Genomic DNA, 22,547 nt, shown 5'->3' with positions numbered 1-22,547 from the left:
CAGGTTTTGGAGCAACATACGTTGTCATCCATGAAACGTTATCATGGACGCCCCTGCTTATTTCAGCAAGACAAGTGTTACAACAGCGTGGCTTCGTAGTAAAAGAGTGCGGGTACTTTCCTGGCCCGCCTGCAGTCCAGACCTGTCGCCCATCGAAAATGTGTGGCACATTATGAAGCGTAAAATACGACAGCGGTGACCCCGGACTGTTAAACGACCGAAGCTCTACATAAAACAAGAATGGGAAAGAATTCCACTTTCAAAGCTTCAACAATTAGTTTCCTCAGTTCCCAAACGTTTATTAAGTGTTGTTAAAAGAAGAAGTGATGTAACACAGTGGTGAACATGTCCTTTCCCAACTACTTTGGCATGTGTTGCAGCCATGTAATTGTAAGTTAATTATTTGCTAAAAAAAATTAAGTTGATGAGTTTGAACATCAATTATCTTGTCTTTGTAGTGCTATCAATTGAATATGGGTTGAAAATGATTTGCAAATCATTGTATTCCGTTTCTATTAACATCTAACACATTTTCCCAACTCATATGGAAACGGGGTTTGTAAACATTCACCATATGCAAAACATAATATGAGTTATTAATTAATTTCACTATTTACAATGTTGTTATTCTTAACAACCAAGCTACATGTTGTTACTGCACCTGAGCAAGGCGACAATAAAGACTTTTTAAATCCTTCTACCCGTTTGTTTGCCGCAGAATATCTTCCAGCTGTTGAGGCACCGAAGGGTTGGAGGCGCCCGGCGAGAGAGATTGTTACCTCTTGACCACACGCCAGCATCCCCCACTCTGCTTAGCCAGGCACTTCTGTAAAAATTCAAGAGACATACAAGTCAGCATTTACACTCCTCTCCACTCTACATTCATGCGAACATCCGCAAAAGAACAAAGCATATAGTGAACTCCTGCACAAAGTCAGGAAGGACTAGAGTGAAAGGTGGACAAAGCGAGGTAAGTCAACCTCATAGTCTAAAACCACAGTCCCTACTGGACGGAAAAAGGGAAACATTTGACAAGGAATCATCAAGCAGCGGAACATTTTGTCAATCATTTAAGTTGTGTATTGTGTTTCGGAGAAGATGGGAAGATGTGAGCACACAGACCTCTAAAGGGGCGCCACATCTACAGATGTTTAAAACCTACAAATGTGTGAGGTGACATTTGTGATGGTTATAGTAAACGCTTGAAAACTTAAAAAAAAAAAAATTAACCCCCTAGAAGCTGCTTCCTTGGGCAATTGTCTAGCACCGCCACCAGTGCGCATGAATATGCACACCCTATACAACTGAAGCAACTGTTGGCTCACATAAAAATCTTATTTTGCATGGACTTAAAAGTTCCATATTACAGTATTTTTCATCAATGTTAAGCAAGTATAAGAAATTACACAGGATTGTATTGTCCAAAATGTTGTCTTGATGCTGGAATTTAGACATGTTGATAGTGCTTTAGTGTGTGTCTTTAGCCTTAATGCTAACGCATTGTTTGTCCACGCCTGTCTCCAATAGCACTACTGTGCCATTTATTCACTTTTGACGTACACACTAACTCTGCACCTAAAGGGGAACTGCACTTTTTTGTGGAATGTTGCCTATTGTTCACAATCCTTGCGAAAAACATGTTGTTGTTTTTTTAAATGCATTCTAAATAGTAAATAAATGCTATCAAAGGTCTGCTTACAATTGAGCCTGTAGGATTTGCCCTTAAAAACAGACACCTCCAATAAGGTTTTATATACATGCTGTTAGTAGGCACATTATAGTAACATTCACTTTTTTAGAATCACTGATTACTGCTCACTGCAGACTTCATTAGAGCCAACAAACATACTAAAATGTCACTTACTGTACAGGGTCTACTGTCATTAGGATGCCGACTGATAAATGGTCATATAGAAGAATGAAGAATGACTCGTAATCCTCGTGAAGAAACGGGGAGTGGAACCAAGCATCTTTTTGTGTAATTCTCTCCTTTTCAGGGTATAAATTGGCTGTCAAAGTGTACCAACTTGCCGGAATATGTCCTCATCTTTCTACTATCCAAGTAAGAGGCATGATTTATGATAGAGCTGGGCGATATGGATCAAAACTGATATCGCGGTATTTTTAGTCCAAATACTGGTATACGGTATATGCTGGTATCTTATAAAAACGTTGCCTCAGTGTTTTACGGCTAGTTTAGCGTACTCAGATTATTTTTGTTGTAAACAGTAACATAACGTGTTGTTTATTCTCAAAAAATAATTAGTTAGCCGTTAACTATGTCAAAGCATTTTTCGTTCATGTTCATCAATGTTAGCCTCACACGTGAGCTTTTACTTGCTCACTGCGGTGAAAGCCGCTGGCTTTTAAGTTCCAAACTACTTTTCAGCCACCCAGCCGCTACACTACAGTATCTTATTCTAAACAGGCTATGGGAATAGGCACTTTTAAAAAGAGTTGTAGTTAGACATTTGACACACCGAGCGAGCAGCAGAGAGTAGCTATCGTTAGCTTCTGGGCTAAGTCGCTAACAGAAGTGAAGAAAAATTAGCAGAGGAGATTAGTGAGAGTCGCTATAAGGAGAGCTGTAGGTTTTAAAGCAAATTTGTGTAAGTGTAAATAAAGCTGTAGTAATTCACCAATCGCCAAATGCAGTCGCTTTCCAAAACATTGCATAACTCGGGAGTCGAGAAATTGGCACCGGATTGAGACTTTTTTTTTTTAAAGTTTGATGCACGTTATCATCAGACAAGCCGCTGTAAACATGCAAGGACGGGGGTGAACCAAAGAGAATGCCCTGTGCTTCGCCTTTCAGGCGCAGAGAAGCGCAAACGGCCGTAACAAAGGTACATGAAAAATACCGGTATGGCGGTATGATCTCAAATACAAACCGCTTTCTAAAATAAACCCGTATTAACTATAGTACCGCCCAGCCCTAATTTATGATTTTTAATAGTTTGACTAGCAAGAAAACAAGGAAGCAGCTCATCAGACACTTATTCACAAGCTCGCACCACTATAAATAGTTTGTCTGCGTTAGCGCTTATGATAACAATATTACTAATACTTGGTTAATATTCAAGTCACAAAATGTAAAAAGAACTTTGTTGGCTCTTTTGGGATGTGTTTTTATTTGGTTTTATTGTCAAATTCAGAGTACCTCCCTTTGCCTCTGCTGTAAGAAGACTTTTATTTAAAAGTTAGGAAGTTATGAAGAATGCCTATTTTTTTTTTTTAAATACATTTATGGTCATGTTAAAATAATTATGACAACCAAAATTCCCCAAAAAGTGCAGTTTGCATTTAATAAATGTCATATGTCGCATACCAAGGCTGTCTTCAAATAGTCGAAGACTCTATTTGGAGAAGTCTGATATTGAACCCCCCTGTCCCCTCAGTGGAAGGAGGGCAAGTTAAAGGGGAACTGCCCTTTTTTTGGGGAAATTTGCTAAATCACAATCCCTTTGAAATTTTCAGCAAATACGAGGTGGCTAACAATGCAGCTAATTGGAGTACACTATTCCTCTCGTAAAGCCCTCAAAAAAATAAAATAAACAACAATACTCTATTTACATCTCATGACCTGAATATTAATCAAGTATTAGCAATATGATTACCAGCGTTTACGCAGACAAACAAACAGCGCTGTGATCACAGAGAGCTAACTATCTTATGCTACTATATTGACATACTAAACGCTGCAGCAGCTCTGAGTTACAAACCCTGTTTCCATATGAGTTGGGAAATTGTATTAGATGTAAATATAAACGGAATACAATGATTTGCAAATCCTTGTCAACCCATATTTAGTTGAATGCACTACAAAGACAATATATTTGATGTTCAAACTCATAAACTTTATTTTTTTTTTGCAAATAATAATAAACTTAGAATTTCATGGCTGCAACAGGTGCCAAAGTAGTTGGGAGAGGGCATGTTCACCACTGTGTTACATCACCTTTTCTTTTAACAACACTCAAACGTTTGGGAACTGAGGAAACTAATTGTTGAAGCTTTGAAAGTGGAATTCTTTCTCATTTTTGTTTTATGTAGAGCTTCAGTCGTTCAACAGTCCGGGGTCTCCGCGGTCGTATTTTACGCTTCAAAATGCGCCACACATTTTCGATTGGAGACAGGTCTGAACTGCAGGCGGGCCAGGAAAGTACCCGCACTCTTTTACTACGAAACCACGCTGTTGTAACACGTGGCTTGACATTGTCTTGCTATAATAAGCAGGGGCATCCATGATAACGTTGCTTGGATGACAACATATGTTGTTCCAAAACCTGTATGGACCTTTCAGCATTAATGGTGCCTTCACAGATGTGTAAGTTACCCATGCCTTGGGCACTAATACACCCCCATACCATCACAGATGCTGTCTTTTACACTTTGCGCCTATAACTATCCGGATGGTTATTTTCCTCTTGTTTCTTGAGGACACCACATCCACAGTTGTCAAATATAATTTGAAATTTGGACTCGTCAGACCACAGAACACTTTTTCACTTTGCATCAGTCCATATTATGTGAGCTCGGGCCCAGCGGCGTTCCTGGGTGTTGTTGATAAATGGGTTTTGCTTTGCATAGTAGAGTTTTGACTTACACTTACAGATGTAGCAACCAACTGTAGTTACTGACAGTGGTTTTATGAAGTGTTCCCGAGTCCATGTGCTAATATCCTTTACTCACTGATGTCGGTTTTTCATGCAGTACTGCCTTAGGGATCAAAAGTCCGTAATATCATCCCTTACATGCAGTGATTTCTCCAGATTCTCTGAACCTTTTGATGATTTTACGGACCGTAGATGGTAAAATCCCTAAATTCCTTGCAATAGCTCGTTGAAAAATGTTGTTCTAAAACTGTTCGACAATTTGCTTACAAATTGATGACCCTCACCCCATCCTTGTTTGTGAATTACTTAGCATTTCTTGGAAGCTGCTTTTATACCCAATTCTGGCACCCACCTATTCACAATTAGCATGCACACCTGTGGGATGTTCCAAATAAGTGTTTGATGAACATTTCTCAACTTTATCAGTATTTATTGCCATCTTTCCCAACTTCTTTGTCATGTGTTGCTGGCATCAAATTCTAAAGTTAATAATAATTTGAAAAAAAAAAATGTTTTTTCAGTTTGAACATCATATATGTTGTCTTTGTTGCATATTCAACTGAATATGGGCGGAAAAGGATTTGCAAATCATTGTATTCCATTTATATTCAAATCTAACACAATTTCCCAACTCATATGAAAACAGAGTTTGTAGTACAAGTGAATTCTACATTTTAAATTATGCCTCTCACCTGGATAGTAGAAGGATGTGGCCATAAACCGAGAAGTTCGTAAACTTTGACATTCAACTTTGACGAGGAGATGGCTAGAAAAACGCGAAAAGTCGCTCATTTTTTGGCACTTTTAACCCTTCATGAGGATTATGATTAATTCTTCATCTAAATGGGAAGATATAAACATCTCATCAGTCAGCATTCCAGTGAGATCAGACATTGTACAGAAAGTGATTCTTTTATTATGTTCGTAGTTTGTATTTCTTGTTCAGCACTCAGCAATACTGCTACATAATTCTTAGTGTTTGTCGTTGAAGGGATAAGCAAATGTGATACGTCTGTATAATTAATACCGGCCAAGCCTCCATGGGGCCCTAAGCAAAATTTGATTTTAGGGCCCTCTATTTCTGCCAATACTATTGATTGTTGGTCATTCGCACACCTACTATAAACTCTTTGCGGCTCTGGCAGTGTTGTTTGCATTATCCTATTGTCAGCCTGGCATGTCTTTACAAATGACATGTCATTTATAAAGATATGGGGGTGGCCCAGTTAAGAACATAAATAATACCATTGAATGAACGAATTATGTCCAGAGTGCCACATATGGTCCCTAATCTTAAAATGTAGAAAACATTCAGCTACAAGAGTGGCCTGGGGTTGAACAGTGCAAGTGATAAAGCGTTGTATTTACAGGAAACGTGTCATCTTGTCTCATCAGTCTTGTACATATTAGTCTTTAATTACTAGTTTATATTTTTAGTTAATTGTTCATATTTAATGTTTACTTTGTACAAAGAGAGAGCAGTCTGCTGAAGTTAAATTCCATGTGTGTTAAACATAACTGGACAATAAAGCTGATTCTGATTTACTTATTATTTTTGGTAACAAAAACCTGAAACAGCAATGTGCAAGAATAATTCGTAGTGCAAGAAAAACAATAAAGTGCAACAATAAAATCACTTAAATATATATAAAAAGGAACAAATTCAATTGTATAAAAACCAACATAATTTACAAAAACCAACATAATTAAATTAAATATCAAGCAAATACTTAAATAATATTAATGAACAGAGTTACCAGAAACAAGGTAACATAACGGTTTATGAACAAATATAAAGTTACTACATATTAAAACTATGTAAATGTACATAATGAAGTGCAAAAATTTGGGGGGAAAAACATCTAAATAAACTACCTTAATTCACACATTTGACCATCACATCACAGTTTTGTTCCTCTGTTCTTCACCACCCACACCACTCCACCCACTCCTTAAAACCTGTGCTTCCTGGCAGGGGCGTCACTAGACCTAATACTGTACTGGGGCACACCTGGGGCACAAATATTTCATGTGAGCGTGCAAAGCGCGCAAGCAAAAACATTTTTAGCACTTATTTATCAAAAAATACTTAAATAGTGCTTTAAACTATGAAATCATATCAGATTATGTTGTATGGATCTTTGATTAACCACCTAAAATTAACTAATGCATTTGGCCTACGTGTGCTCTTTTTTACTCCAGACTTCTATACTGCTACTGGTAAAAGCAAAAAGGAAGAGCAATTAATCTTTTTGAAATATTTATTGCAGTAATCATCTGCAAATTTAACATCTACAAAAGTAAAACAAAAAATAAAGCACCCCTACATCTCTGGGTTATTTTTTATTATTTAATTTCCATTTATGGCAATGTGGCTAATCCTATTTCAGATACACAAAACTATAAAATATACACAAAACAATAAAGCCACAGTAGTAGAATAAATGAACAACTGTTGTGTGTCTGTTCAGGGAATCATTTTCTGAGAAGTAAACTGTAACGCCTCGTTTTCATTTTTGCAAAGTGGTCAATCTACTTCACTCTGACTTAACTTGGAAAGTTCTTCCCTCTCAACTGACATGATGGCAAGATGGTGAAGCCTATCCTGCCCCATTGTGCTTCTCAGCCAAGTGTGGAGCCGTCTCAGCACACTGAATGTCCGTTCACAACTGCAGCTGGACACTGGGGTGGTCAGAGAGATCTGAATGACCTGTGTCAAGGTTGGTAACATGACTTGATCCAGGCAGCTGAAAACAGTTTGCATGTCTGGGATTGGAAGGCTTTCCTGCTTTCTGGCCAGACAGTTTTTGGCCACTAACACCTCTTCAGGTTTTAGATCAACATTGTAATGATCTGCCCGACCCCTGAGGTCCTCCTCACAGAGGAAATAGTCAGATCCTGGATTACAGGCCTGAACACCTTTTAGAACTTGGCTGTTGAGAGATGAAAAACGCTGATCCATCTCAGCAACCATCCTGTCAAGGCAAGGTAGATACAAGTTTGTTTTCAGTTCCTCTGCATCACCTAGGTCACTCACTGCCCCACAACTAGAGTCCACTACATAGTCCTCCATCCATTTCTGCTTCTGACTTTGTCTGGTAACAGTACATGACTCTGGGATCTGGTTGGCTGCACAGTAGGCCAGGAGGACTCGGGACGGACATGGAAATATATTTTTTTTAAATCTAAATGGGGCAACAAAACCCGATATTTTCAGCCATCTTTCTGGTAACAAATACAGAAATGGTACTATTTTTTCTGGAAACAAAACCAGATGCTTTAGCTGTAGCTATTTTTCTGGTGACAAAATAAGATTGTTTTGGTCAAAGACAAACCTATTAACAAGACAAGTCTACTGTGCTATTTTTCAGTGAAATAAACTTGAATGATTTAAAAATTTGGCTCACAACTTGATGATATGGAAAAATGTTTTTCTTCCTGAAGATAAACCACTTGAGAAGCACTCAACTCACACATGCTTACTCAAAATCATCATTGATGCAGAGGTCCTGAGCAGAACCAGCAGAAAATAACCAACATTATGTTTCATGTTCGTTGGAAATTCCCCCAACAGCTCGTACAGCAAATTAATATGTTTGTCTTGATACAAGGAATAACGTTAGCTAACTTAGCATGAACTGAAGACAATTATGTTGCCTAGCTAGCTAGGACTTCACTTACTGTACATCTCTCATTCCTCGCTGCTTCTTTCCTGTTGCGGGTGAATAACTTTCTGATATCCATCTAGGAGTTGCAGTTTGAGTCAAATCAAAATCAAAATAATATAATTAACAAATTGTTGTTGGCTAACGTTACATACCTCACGCAATGATTCTCATCCTCTCTCTCCCTCTCTATCTCTCTCTCTCTCAACTGAAGTCTCCACACATGAATAAATTACCATATTAATTAGCCATGTGCTCATTGTCATGTGGAGTGAATACAGTAGCAATCAATTACCATACTAAGTAGTATATGCGCTGTAGTTTATGTTATGTAGACTTACAACTCTGAAGCATTTTTTTTTATTGGTGACATTTTTACTGGGGCAATGCAGATCAATACTGGAGCACGTGCCCCAGTGAAATCTGTCTGGCGACGCGGCTGTTTCCTGGCTTTTTTGGAGGCAAAGTCATTTATGACATCACTGTAAGAAATCTGATAGCCGACTTTGTTATTAATACCAATCACTGCCAGTCCACTCAGTCTTTCTTGAGCCATGGAAGATCTCAAGTAGTTTTTTATTAATTTGAGCTTGGCAAAGCTCTGCAGATGCAACAGTCACAGGAAGAGTGCAGGCTATCCGCAGAGCTACCCAAATATTTGGTTACAACTCACAGATCACTAGGCCTAGATCAGCAGCAGCACTCTGTTGACCTAAAATTGTGTTTTTGTACAATAATATATATTTGATCATTTAAAAATCACCAGTCAGACTCTAAATGCAAAAAATAAAAAATAAGAATTTTTTGTTAATTGCTTTTGGGGGCCCCCTGGTGGCCGTGGGGCCCTAAGCAAGCACTTAGTTCGCTTATGCCTTGGGCCGGCTCTGACCGCCATTCTATTTAAATGAGCAAAATATGTTAGTATTACATTTTATTATGAAAGTTACTACATTAATTTTTTACTTACAGCATTTATATAAAACCATGATGGAGGCTTTTGAATGTTTTTAAAGAGCTTCATAGGCGGAGTAGAGGACCTGCCATGAGCTCTATTGTTAGCTGACTTTTGCTAACATTTATTTATGAGTTACAATGCAAAAAAAAGACGTGTTCTTGTCTTACATATGGATTGTGAATGATAAACAACATTCTAAAGAAACTGCAGTTCCCCTTTAAGTGCCTACTTTTAAATTCCGGCTGTCTCTAAGAGAGGCGTACTGCTCCTAATTTTGCAAGAGTAATGTTCCCTGCGCAATTTCACATACGGAAACTTTGTTACTTTCGCTTCGCTATTTAGTCAAGTTGTAAGTCCTCTTGGTGCTGTGCCAGAGCAAGATTCTCACAAACTTTGTTTTTTGAGTGGAAGAAGTTGCAAATCAGATCCTTGTTCCCTTTTTTTTTTTTTTTTTTTTTTTAATAATTCCTTTTACAAATATATTTTATTATCTTGGAATATCCAGCACCCCTGCGACCCCGAAAGAAATAAGCGGTGGAAGATGGATGGATGGATGGAATATATACACATGCTTGACCGCATCCATGTGACTTTACTGACACTTAGTGACCAGTCATTTTACACTACTAAAGCGCTGTCCAACATTTTTCCAAATCATAGCGTTTTTGATATTTTTAATTTCCAAAACCAATCATATATATATATATATATATATATATATATATATATATATATATATATATATATATATAGTTTTATTTATTTCTAGTTTGCTCCCTGGGATCTGGAATGAAATTTAAAATTAAAATGTAAAATTTTTAAATAAGTCATATTTATTTTCCATTCATCATTTAAATCTCTAGACCAACTTCAGGTCTGTCGATTTATAGTCCTTGTTTTATATTTTATGTTTTTTTTTAAACCTGGTCTTTTGTAGCAAACACAAAAAATGTACAATATTTTCCCCCCAAAAAATTGCATAGTGGAATATATTAAGTGAAGTAATTGGACCCCTAAATAGGTTAATAATTCACAATGACAGTGATTTTAATTCATTATTATTTTTGAGCAAAGACCATTCCGAAAAGAAAACCCACAACAATGCTTGGGGATCCAAAAGGGCTCCAATTATTAAAGTGTTAAAAATAAGTGTTCTTTGTTTGTTTCACTATCAACATTTACAGTACCAGTAGAGTGGAAAAACAAGTTGACTTTATATGCTTATTTGTGTTTTATTGTATCCATTAAATCATATCCAATTGTATTTACAATCTGTAAAGAATGTGAAAACCGTTAAGAATGCTCCTTGTAGCGGAGGTCGCGACCCCAAAAAGTAGGAGACCGCAAGCAACACAACAGTAAATGGGTATTTAATGTCAAAAGGTCCAAAAATGTAAGGTTGAATGCAACATGGATATGGACAAAACAAGCACAGGGAATCTGTGCAAGAAAACACTAAAGAGAGCACACTAGAAAGACATATAAAACAATAAAGAATTGACTGGCATTACAGGTTGTAACAGAAGACACTGTTTAAACATCACAAAACGCCACACATTCAGTCAGCCATTTTGAACATTCTGCTCCAATTTCCGTAGACTCTATTTCACTGTAACAACGCTTCTGCCGTCCCACTTTGTTATCAGATCAGTCATACCGGAAATACGCAAAATTTATAAAGAGATGTGCTGTCAATCGTTCACAATTCTTATGTAAGAACACATTCGCTTGGCTTTTTTATGCATTCGAAAACATAAATAGCTGTCAATTGAGTCAACAGTTTGAGGGTCCTCTGTTCTGTTCATTATACTCGCTCTAAAATGATCTACAAACTCCATTTACATGTCGTGACCTGAAAATTTACAAAATATGAGTAAAATTCTCCATCCATCCATCCATTTTCTACCGCTTATTCCCTTTCGGGGTCGCGGGGGGCGCTGGCGCCTATCTTCTCATTACTGCCTATTTTAGCGGCCCATTGATAGCAGTGAGCTAATGCTAGCTTAAGCTGCTGGTGTTGACACACTGAGCTGAAAACTGCTTCTGCTTTATCTCAAACTTGCTAAAAGTAAATTCTAGAGTATATTTCATGCACCTTGACGTCCCTGAGGTGACGAAATAGACCCCACCAGACGCTTCCTGCAGGAGCTTTTTTTTAACTTTTTTGGAGGATTGTGATTAAATCTTTACGTAAACAGAATTATGTGAACGTCCCGTCAGTCGACATCCCAGTGAGAGTGGAAATATTACAGTAAGTGTTTGTTTTATTTTGGTTTGTTATTGTTAGTTTGTATGGTTAGCACCTAGCAATGCTGCAGAGGCTAGTGTCACAAAACTGCATCCTGTTTGTGTTTGGGCTCAAAAATATAAGGTTTTGGATCATAATTTTCCCAAAATAATTGTTGTTGGCTCTCAAAAAGTCTGCTTGATTAGCATTGTTGTTAACGGAGAAGGGATCTGTGGTATCTAATGCTACGTCACGGATCACCTGACGGGCTTCCTCATTTTCTCTGAAATCGACTCGAGAATCTCCGTGAGATCGATATTATTTTGATCATATCTATTTATCCGCAAACTTTGGAAGTCTTTTGGTGTCACAAATCATATATATATGATAATAGCTTCAATATAAAGGCAACTCGTTTTTCCACTCTACTGCTACTTTAACTCTCTAGTTCAACTTCAACTTCTGTATGTCGAATATTTTTTTATTATTTTTTTCATGTTTTTATTTTGTTAAAGAAAACTTTGTTTTTTATATGTATCTTATATTGATTATAGGTATGTATTTTTATTTGTTTTATGCCCTTTTTACCAAAGAACATTTTTTATATTTTATTTTCAAAAGAGCAAACACAAAATATGCAATATTTTCACCCAAAAATATTTCAAAATGGAATTGTTGATGTGAAGTAATGGGAGCCTTAAATAGGTCAATTCTTAACAACATTGATTTTTATCAATCAAAGTTTACTTATATAGCCATAAATCACTAGTGTCTTAAAGGGCTGCACAAGCCGCAACGACATCCTCTGCTCAGATCCCACATCAGGGAACACATTTTAGCGATATTACGGAGATGAAAGAAGGCCGTTTTGTAACACTCTTAATGTGTGACTCAAACGAGAGAGTTGAGTGGAGGATATTACCCAGTTTCTTTACCCAGTCTCCTTGTGTAATCGTTTGGTGGTATTATTAAATAGAGGTTGGTGTCTAGCAGGACCGTCAATCAGCATTTCCCTTTTCTTGGCATTGAGTTGCAAAAAGTTAGCAGACATCCATTGTTTGATTTCATTAAGACACACCTCCAGCTGACTACAATCTCCCATGTTGGTCAGCTTTAGGGGCATTTAGAGGTGGGTGTCATCAGCATAACAGTGAAAGCTAACACCATATCTGTGTATGATATCACTTAGCAGCAGCATGTAGTTGCTGAAGAGTACAAGGCCAAGAACCGAACCCTGGGGAACTCCACGTTACCTTAACATAGTCCGAGGTCACATTGTTATGGGAGACGCACTGCATCTTGTCAGTAAGATAAGAGTTAAACCAAGACAAGGCTAAGTCTGACACACCAATCTGTGTTTTATTACGCTCTAATAAAATATTCTGATTGACGGTATGGAAAGCAACGCTAAGATCAAGAAGCAGCAACATAGATGATGCATCAGAATCCATCGTTAGCAATAGATCATTAGTCATTTTTGCGATGGCTGTCTCCATAGAGTGATTTGCCCTGAAACCAGATTGAAAGGGTTCACAATGAATGTTTGACGCTAAATGTTCATTTAGCTGCTGTGCAACAATTTTTTTCGACGAGTTTCAAAATAAAGGAAAGGTGGGACAGTAGTTTACCATGAGTTCAGGATGGAGGTTAGGTCTTTTGAGCAAAGGGTAATTAACCGCGTTTTTTAATGCTAGGGGAACAGTGCCAGGGGAAAGTGATACGTTTATAACAGGGGTGTCAAACTCATTTTAGATTAGGGGCCAAATGGAGTAAAATATACTCCCAGGTGGGCCGGACTGGTAAAATCCCTGCACGATAACTTCAAAATAAAGACACCTTCAGATTGTTTTCTGTGTTTGGAAATAGAAGAAGCACATTCTGAAAATGTACAGAACATGTTGCGGTTAATAGTATACTATCTTTATTTGTTGTCATTTATATTTTCTGAATGAATGATGTGATGATGTTCATCAGTCAACTCAATGGTGTTCATTTTCAATCCATCAAGATAAAAAAATATCAAAATCAAATTACAGTATGCCATGTATGTAGTTTGATCATTTCCCTCGATTGATGTACTAACATCTTGTGGTTTATTTTGTACATATGTACCATTATCTACTGCAGGGGTCGGCAACCTTTACCACTCAAAGAGCCATTTTGACCCTTTTCAAAAAATAAAGAAAACTATGGGACTCTTTTGAAATTTAAAATGAAATCACACAACGTACAAAGTTTTTTTATCTTTGTGCTATGTATTAACCAGGGGTCTTGGACACACGGCCCGCACCTTAATATGAAAATGTAATATTAGTGCGGCCCGCAAGTTTTATTTGAATGCCGCTTGACAACATCACATTTGCCAACCATCTCAATTTTTCCGGGAGACTACCGATTTTCAGAGCAACCTTTCTCTTGACTGTCTGCTGGTTTTCACCCAAACAACCATAATAAGGTCGTGCTATGATGACAATGTGTTTAGCGCCCTCCACAACCGTAACAAACAGCTTATCAGCCCATTCACATGTTGTATGAGGCTTCTGCAGACACACATAAGCGACTGCATGGCATACTTAACAGCAATACAGGTTACACTGAGGGTTGTGATATTAACAACTTTAACACTCTTACTAATATGCGCCACACCGGGAACCCACACCAAACAAGAATGACAAACACATTTCGGGAGAACATCCGCACTGTAACATATTATAAACGCAACATAACAAATACCCATAATCACATGCAACCCTGACTCCATTATACACCCCCCCAATCCCGCCCACCTCAACCGATGCACGGGGTGGGGGGGGCTAGTGAGGGTGTATAATGGAGCCCGGAAGAGTCAGGGATGCTTGGGATTCTGAGTATTTGTTATGTTGCGTTTATAATGTGTTACGGGTCTAACATTTTATTGTGAAAGTTCAATCTATATTGAATCTAACATAACGGTGAAAATGCAGTCCAAAGTGGATCCAACATAGTAGCGAGAGTCCCGACCACAGTGGAGTCAGCAGGAAACCATCCCAACCGGAGGCGGATCAACAGCGCAGAGATGTCCCCAACCGATACACAGGCGAGCGGTCCATCCTGGGTCCCGACTTTGGACGAGCGGTCCATCCTGGGTCCTGACTCTGGACAGCCAGTACTTCATCCATGGCCACCGGACCTGTGTCCCCTCCCTCCACAAGGGAGAGGGGGGCAGAGGAGAAAAAGAAAAGAAACGGAAGATCAACTGGCCTAAAAAGGGGGTCTATTTAAAGGCTAGAGTATACACATGAATTTTAAACCACTGTTAGGAGCTTGTCCAGAAATTGGACCCCGGACTTCTCGCACTCAAAGCAAGATACATACCACTAGACCAACAAACCCTATGTTAACTACCACCGAATTCTCAAAAAAGTTTATATTTTATCTTTGGAGACAACCTGTAACTGCACTTTTTAACAAAAAATTTGATTCAGTACAATTTTCATGCATAAATGAACACAAGCTTTTTCAGTAATTGAACCCCAGACCTCAGGTGAGAATCATACGACTAGACCAACAAGCTCTGACTTGGGATTTTGCAATAACCTCAACAAATGTGACATGTTTATAGGGAACACAATCTAAAACTAGGTTAGTATATTACACTTTTACCACTAATTTAAGTGTATGGCTATTTTCATGCAAAAAAGAACTCAGGGTTCCATCCTATGTCTCAAAACAATTGGAACTTGTAGATTGAGCTACCATTGCATTTGATTTTATACATTTTCTGTTATGATCCGATGTAAAAATTATACCCATATTCTTGTTTTTGTTCCATTTTGGTATCACTTGTTTGACTTCCTTATTTCCTGTTTGCTTAGTCACCATGGTTGTTTATTAGTTCCACCTGCTACTCTCGGTTCCCGCACACCTGTTACTATTGATTGCTGCGTTATTTAAGTTCACCCCTTTTCGTTGTTCTGGCTGGGATCCTAATTTGCCTTCGGGCAACAGTGACGACTGCTTTAGATGTATATTCTCACTAGCTTACACGCTACGCCTTTGTTTATTCCTAGCTCTCATGCTAAATGTTTTGTTTTCCCTTTTCGTGCCTTCGTGCCTAATATTTGGGTTTCCATTTGTTTTCCTAGCATCCATGCTAGCGCTTTGTGTTTGCCTTTTTCTGTTTAGCACCAGTGTTTTGTTTCTAGACTGTTTTATTACTTTAATAAATCCTTTATTTCTTACCTTTCACTGTGTTCTTGCCCGACGCATCCTCGGAGGAACAAATTCGGCATCGTTATGCCACACAGTCTTCACAGTAGGATCCGAGCTAAGAATGATTCCTTTGCGTCGAGCTTAAAAGAGGACGTCTTCGACAAGGGCTCGTGGACTTTGCTCCGAGCGTGGGAGATGGAGACACTCTGCTGCGGGCCAGGTGAGGATGTGATGCGGGGACCGAGTGGGTTCCTGGCCCCGCTAGATTCTTCCTAGTACAGAGATGTTCCCTCTCAACCCAAAGCACTGGCCAGCGTAGGCAGAAGACCCATAAGAGGGCTTCGCCTCGCAATAGTGACGCTCTCACTCCACGAATTCCCTCTCCAGAACACAGCCAAGATTCCCCTCACAAGCCTGGTGATTCTTTTGTTTCTTTTCCCAAACTTTCCTCCGGCTGGCCTGTCCCTCTCACGGACAGCAGCAGTGACGTCATTTCGGTAACGCCCCCCCGGTGACATCAGTGAAGATTTTTTTTTTTAAAGATTCTGACTCTCAGCCAGCTTTTAAAGATTTGGACGTTAATAAAAAAATAAAATTCTATCAGGACATTTTTTCTAGATGTAGGTTTAGTCAACCACATTCACCTGCATTTTTGACTCCGTCCCTAAGGTCTCCAGCCCTGCCCAAGTCTATGGTTTTTTTCTCCTTTTTCTAAAGGACATTTCGGACAATCTAGAGGGGAGGAGTCTACCCACCTGCTAACCCCCCTCCGCCCACCCTTAGAGACACTCTCACACCACAGGGAGCGCGTCTGAGATCCGCGTCTTGATGTGTCCTTGTTTGTCTAAAAACATCACTGACCGCTAGCTAGCTTGGTTTGTTTTTAGCCAGGTGAATAGCTAGCCAGTCGCTAACCTCCAGCTCGCCTTGAGCTTTGTATTTTAACGATCGCACGTGTTTATACCGGGTTTTTGGACAGTCACAGTTGTGATAACCAACATAAAGAGTGGCAAGACGGAGGTGTCTGGTGGAACTGCGTGTGAAGTCAAACAACCAGCCAGCGAGACTCGACCGATAGCGGAGGTGAGCCGGGCGGAAACATGGAGGTGGACGCACCTGTATTAGAATCTATCAACGCAAGACTCAGCAAGTTGGATATTCTGGATGCACTACAGCAGGACATCCGTGAGTTGAGAAGTAGCCTGGAATTCAGTGAGAAGGAGATTGAGGGATGTAATGAAGTATAATGCCTTTCTGAGAGGTGCGATGACTGAAATGGGGAGATCTACCGACTTTCTCACCGCGGACTATAGGCGCATTGAAGACACGCAGTTGGATATACAGTGCAGGGACATGAGAGACAATCTCATATTCTTGGAGATCCGAAAGGGCGACGCCGATCCGTAAAAAACTGTAAGAGAGTTCATGTCGGATAAGCTCAAACTCTCCCGGAGGTGGTAAGAGACATTACTTTCTTCAGAGTGCACAGAATGGGCAGACTTGTGGACAATAAAGTCTGTCCCGTAATAGCTCGTTTTGAGCATTTTAAGCACAAAGAGTTGTTGAAAAGCAGAGGAAAGGAACTGAAAGTGACCCCTTTCTGGTTAAATGACCACTTCCGGCTGAGATCAACGATAGGAGAAAGAAACTGTCACCGATCATGAGAGAGAACCGGGCCCAGAACAAGAGAGTGGCACTAACAGTGGATAGGCTGTACATCGATGGACAGCTGTATCGGGACCCCAAGGTTACCCCCTGGCTTTATTAGAATGGGCGTGGTGGGTGTTTTTAGCATCTTTGTTTGGCCTGTGTCATGACTACTTCCAGTACTGTTATGTCCTGCACTAAGGGGCCTGGTGTTAGCTCACGTTGAATGTATGCAGCCTGTCTAAACCTTAAGCGAAAATTATTTTTACAAGGTCTTATAAGAGATTTGATGAAGAGTGTTTTATTGATGAAATATCCTGTTTAAATTGGAACGAGGTGTGCATTGAGGAAGACCCTGAGGCTGCACTGGATTTATTTATGTTAATGCACATGAGTGTTGTGGACAAGCATGCCCCTATGAAAAAGTTTTCAGTCAAAACTAAGTCTCCCCCATGGATTGATAATTGACTTAGGAGTTTAATGACAGAAAGAGACACGGCTAAAAAAGCCTCAGTCAACTCATGTTTAATTGTTGACAGGCCTAAGTACGGTTCCTTAAGAAACCGGGTCACTAAGTTAAACAAACTGAAAAAAAGGGTATATTACAAACAGAGGTTATATAACCGGTCACTAAGTTAAACAAACTGAAAAAAAGGGTATATTACAAACAGAGGTTTATAACCGGGTCACTAAGTTAAACAAACTGAAAAAAGGTTATATTACAAACAGAGGTTATATAATGTGAGATATGATAGCAAAAACTTATGGAATGTTTTGAATGAAATCATGGTTAGAAAGAACAATGTCTGTACACCTTTTGTTGAATCAAATGGGTTGGTACTCACTAAGCCATTTGAAATTGCAAATCATTTTAATAACTATTATGTTGACAAGGTATCTCAATTAAGGCATGGTACAGATATATCCAATAACAACAAATCAGCTGACCTCATTAGGACTATTATAATGGATAATAAGGGCTGTGAATTCACTTTTCATTAGGTTGAAGTCAGCGAGGTTGAGAGGTTACTACACTCTCTTCCAGACAACAAAATAACTGGTGTAGACAATCTGGATAGTAAGTTACTGAAAATGAGTTGGGCAAACTCCCATGCACCCTCAAGGACCCTGCCAAGAGTATAAAGCTGGTCCACAGTTCCACGACCAGGACGAAAACCACACTGTTCCTCCTGAATCCGAGTTTCGGCTATCCGGCATAGCCTCCTCTCCAGTACACCTGAAAAGACCTTACCGGAAAAGCTGAGGAATATATTATATATATAGAAATTTTATATAATAATATAGATTATATATTATATATCCCATAGGCCTACTTTGATGGCAAGCCAAGGCCAAGAGTAAAATTACCGCCACATTTCATTCAGTATAACTCCATGTTGCATCCAACCTGACACACTGCATCCTCTTCCATGTACGCACTCTGTCAGTGCAGAGTGCAATTCTATGAGCCAACCCACATTACGTTTTGATGCTGGTCAATATACAAAGTAGACAATCATTACATGTAATTATATTGTGCCAAGCAAATACCACCCCATATGTGCCTGATGCACATGCAGTACCAGCAGGCGCAATTAACCATGCTAATGTTGGAACCTACTTCCCAGAATATTGAGAATGAAATAGGCACTGACACTATCCGTATCCACATAGGTTTTATTTGTCGAAAATATATTTTGCCCTGTCAGTTGGATGACACATACATCACACATACAGGCAACGGGCATATATTCCCCCCTTAGCTTATGTCGATGTGTGATGTGTGGCCGGGCTAGTATCAGTTTGTGAATGGTTAAGTATTAGTTAACTCGGCTAATGCTTTGCACAAACCCCTAAAAAAATATACGATCAGCATAATATTTACTTAAGACAGAATTATACCGTTAATTTTATTTGCATGCTTGTGACATTACAGTATTTGCAAATGTACTGTACTTTACAATTTTATATTGGTATGGTATAGCCGCTAGTATGGCAATACCATACTAGTGTGATGGTGCTTCGCTCCCAAGCATTCATTGCATGAACATACAAGCTTTGTTGACAAGATCATAGACTGTATTGGACTATATAGTTTACATACGAAATGTCCATTTCCATTTATTACAATAAGAAAACGTAAATGCCTGACTTACCTATCAAGGAGGAAATTAGGTAGTTTGGCGTCAGATGAAAAAACATTCTTCGCCTTCAATCGTCTCCATCTTTCAAAACATCCCTGATACAAATATTGAATAAGTTGAGAATCGTAACAAAGCCTTTTAGATTTACTAATGTCTGACATGTTTGGTAACTTTACCAGTGGCAGTAGCTAGACAATAATGTCAGTGTGTAACTGGCAACCTGAACGTGACACACTCACGGACTTTCTTACTGGTCAAACAGTAGAGGGTAGCACATCAAAATGAAAACAATAACATGATTTTGTGACTGTAAATCTAATTTTGAAATGAGCATATACCAGCTGAACTACAGTTATCAGTTATAAAGATATTTGGAAAGAACATGATTTATTAATGCCTTTTGACATATCAGGGCCATTTAATGATGACTTGACATTACAGTTGTTTCCAATTGTTTACACACTACATTTTAAATGTTCACACAGTTAACAAAAATCTAGACACAGTAAGCAAAACCACTGTGCAGATTTGCCTAATATTAGGCATAGACTCTCCCTCACAGTTTCTGCGAAATATTACACACAATGCTTTACATACACTTTCCCATCTTGCACACAGATAACGATGGTTATACACACATTTTCACACTTTACACATACACTCCGATTGTTAAAGGCCTACTGAAATGAGATTTTCTTATTTAAACGGGAATAGCAGGTCCATTCTACAGTATGTGTCATACTTGATCATTTCGCGATATTGCCATATTTTTGCTGAAAGGATTTAGTAGAGAACATCGACGATAAAGTTCGCCACTTTTGGTACTTCCTGAAAAAAGCCTCGCCTTTACCGGAAGTCGCAGATGATGACGTCGCAAGTGTGGGGGCTCCTCACATATTCACATTGATTTTAATGGGAGCCTCAAACAAAAACAGTGATTCGGACCGAGAAAACGACAATTTCCCCATTAATTTGAGCGAGGATGAAAGATTTGTGTTTGAGGATATTGATAGCGACGGACTAAAAAAAAAAAAAAAACAGTTAAAAAAAAAAAACGCGATAGCATCTGGACGTATTCCGATGTTTTTAAACACATTTAGTAGGATAATTTAGGGAAATCCCTTATCTTTCGATTGTGTTGCTAGTGTTTTAGTGAGTTTAATATTACCTGATAGTCAGAGGGGTGTGTCCACGGGTGTGTTGACGCCAATGTCTCACGGGTGTCGACGGCAGCTGTACGGACGACACAAGCTCAGCTGTTATCCGGTAAGTGGCAACTATTTAACCACAATTTTCTCACCGAAACCTGCTGGTTGACATTTGGTCTGTAGAAATGTCTGCTTGACCGCGCTTGAAGTTTCAGCTCCGGGAATTTTAAACAAGGAATCACCGTGTGTTTGAGTGGCTAAAGGCTAAAGCTTCCCAACTCCATCTTTCTACTGTGGCTTCTCCAATATTAATTGAACAAATTGCAAAAGATTCAGCAACACAGATCTCCAAAATACTGTGTAACTATGCCATTAAAGCAGACGACTTTTATCTGTGTGTGTGCGTAGCGCTCATAGTTCCTAAAAACCTGTGACGTCCTGCGTACACGTCATCATTACACGACGTTTCCAAGACGAAACTCTCGAGAAATTTAAAATTGGAATTTAGTGAACGAAAAAGGCCGTATTGGCATGTGTTGCAATGTTAATATTTCATCATTGATGTATAAACTATCAGACTGTGTGGTTTCAGTAGGCCTTTAAGTTGAAGTTAAAGTACCAATTATTGTCACACACACAATTAAGTGTAGTGAAATGTGTCCTCTGCATTTGACCCATCACCTTGTATCCCCCCCCTGGGAAGTGAATGAGCAGTGGGCAGCAGTGGGCAGCAGTGGTGCCGCGCCTGGGAATCATTTATGGTGATACACACACATTTACATACACTTTACCACTTTAAACAAAGATAAGGATTGTGAAGTTACTTCGTGGTCGATTTACACAATTGAACACATTGGTTAATCACATCCACCAGGTGTAAAGAGACACAGGTGATAAATTGAAAATACAGCTTTCACGTGGATTCTCCAGCTAGTTTTTTTCGTTTGTTATTTATATCCCCAGATTTTTTTTCAAACATTTTTATATGTCTTGTACTGCATATCATACTTGACTACTGTGATACGTAACTTTACCTGACTGTGGTAAAGATAAATATTTTCAGTTTGTAGCATCATTGTTGAGCAGTTCTTGAAAAGATTACAGGATATTTTTACTTTCTCTTAAACTCCTTACGTATAGGTCCACTTCAATCAATGTTTATTTATATAGCCCCAAATCACAAATGTCTCAAAGGACTGCACAAATCATTACGACTACAACATCCTCGGAAGAACCCACAAAAGGGCAAGGAAAACTCACACCCAGTGGGCAGGGAGAATTCACATCCAGTGGGACACCAGTGACAATGCTGACTATGAGAAACCTTGGAGAGGACCTCAGATGTGGGCAACCCCCCCCCCCCTCTAGGGGACCGAAAGCAATGGATGTCGAGCGGGTCTAACATGATACTGTGAAAGTTCAATCCATAGTGGCTCCAACACAGCCGCGAGAGTTCAGTTCAAGCGGATCCAAGACAGCAGCGAGAGTCCCGTCCACAGGAGATCATCTCAAGCGGAGGCGGATCAGCAGCGTAGAGATGTCCCCAACCGATACAGGCGAGCGGTCCATCCTGGGTCCCGACGAGCGGTCCATCCTGGGTCTCGACTCTGGACAGCCAGTACTTCATCCATGGTCATCGGACCGGACCCCCTCCACAAGGGAGGGGGGGACATAGGAGAAAGAAAAGAAGCGGCAGATCAACTGGTCTAAAAAGGAGGTCTATTTAAAGGCTAGAGTATACAGACGAGTTTTAAGGTGAGACTTAAATGCTTCTACTGAGGTAGCATCTCGAACTGTTACCGGGAGGGCATTCCAGAGTACTGGAGCCCGAACGGAAAACGCTCTATAGCCCGCAGACTTTTTTGGGGCTCTAGGAATCACTAATAAGCCGGAGTCTTTTGAACGCAGATTTCTTGCCGGGACATATGGTACAATACAATCGGCAAGATAGGCT

The 22,547-nt window shown here is 39.3% G+C and overlaps 1 protein-coding gene across 9 annotated transcripts in view; it reads left to right on the top strand.

The window, feature by feature from the left end:
- Window positions 1-22,547, top strand: part of snx27b (sorting nexin 27b) — an 81,104-nt gene that overhangs the window by 52,947 nt on the left and 5,610 nt on the right. For 4 of the 9 annotated variants that reach the window (XM_061881961.1, XM_061881957.1, XM_061881959.1 and 1 more), the window contains one exon: window positions 719-6,422. The exons of 3 other annotated variants lie outside the window; for them this stretch is intronic. In XM_061881961.1, coding sequence (XP_061737945.1) covers window positions 719-786 — 68 coding nt within the window. In that variant the 3' untranslated portion in view covers window positions 787-6,422. Of the gene's footprint in view, window positions 1-718; window positions 6,423-22,547 lie in introns of those variants that run through there. 2 more of the 9 variants (XR_009803491.1, XR_009803492.1) reach the window with 2 other exon arrangements.

This window comes from Nerophis ophidion, linkage group LG21, assembly GCF_033978795.1.
Source record: "Nerophis ophidion isolate RoL-2023_Sa linkage group LG21, RoL_Noph_v1.0, whole genome shotgun sequence".
NCBI lineage: Eukaryota > Metazoa > Chordata > Actinopteri > Syngnathiformes > Syngnathidae > Nerophis > Nerophis ophidion.
The sequence above is the reverse complement of the archived record's forward strand: the minus strand, read 5'-3'. Positions and strand labels throughout refer to the sequence as shown.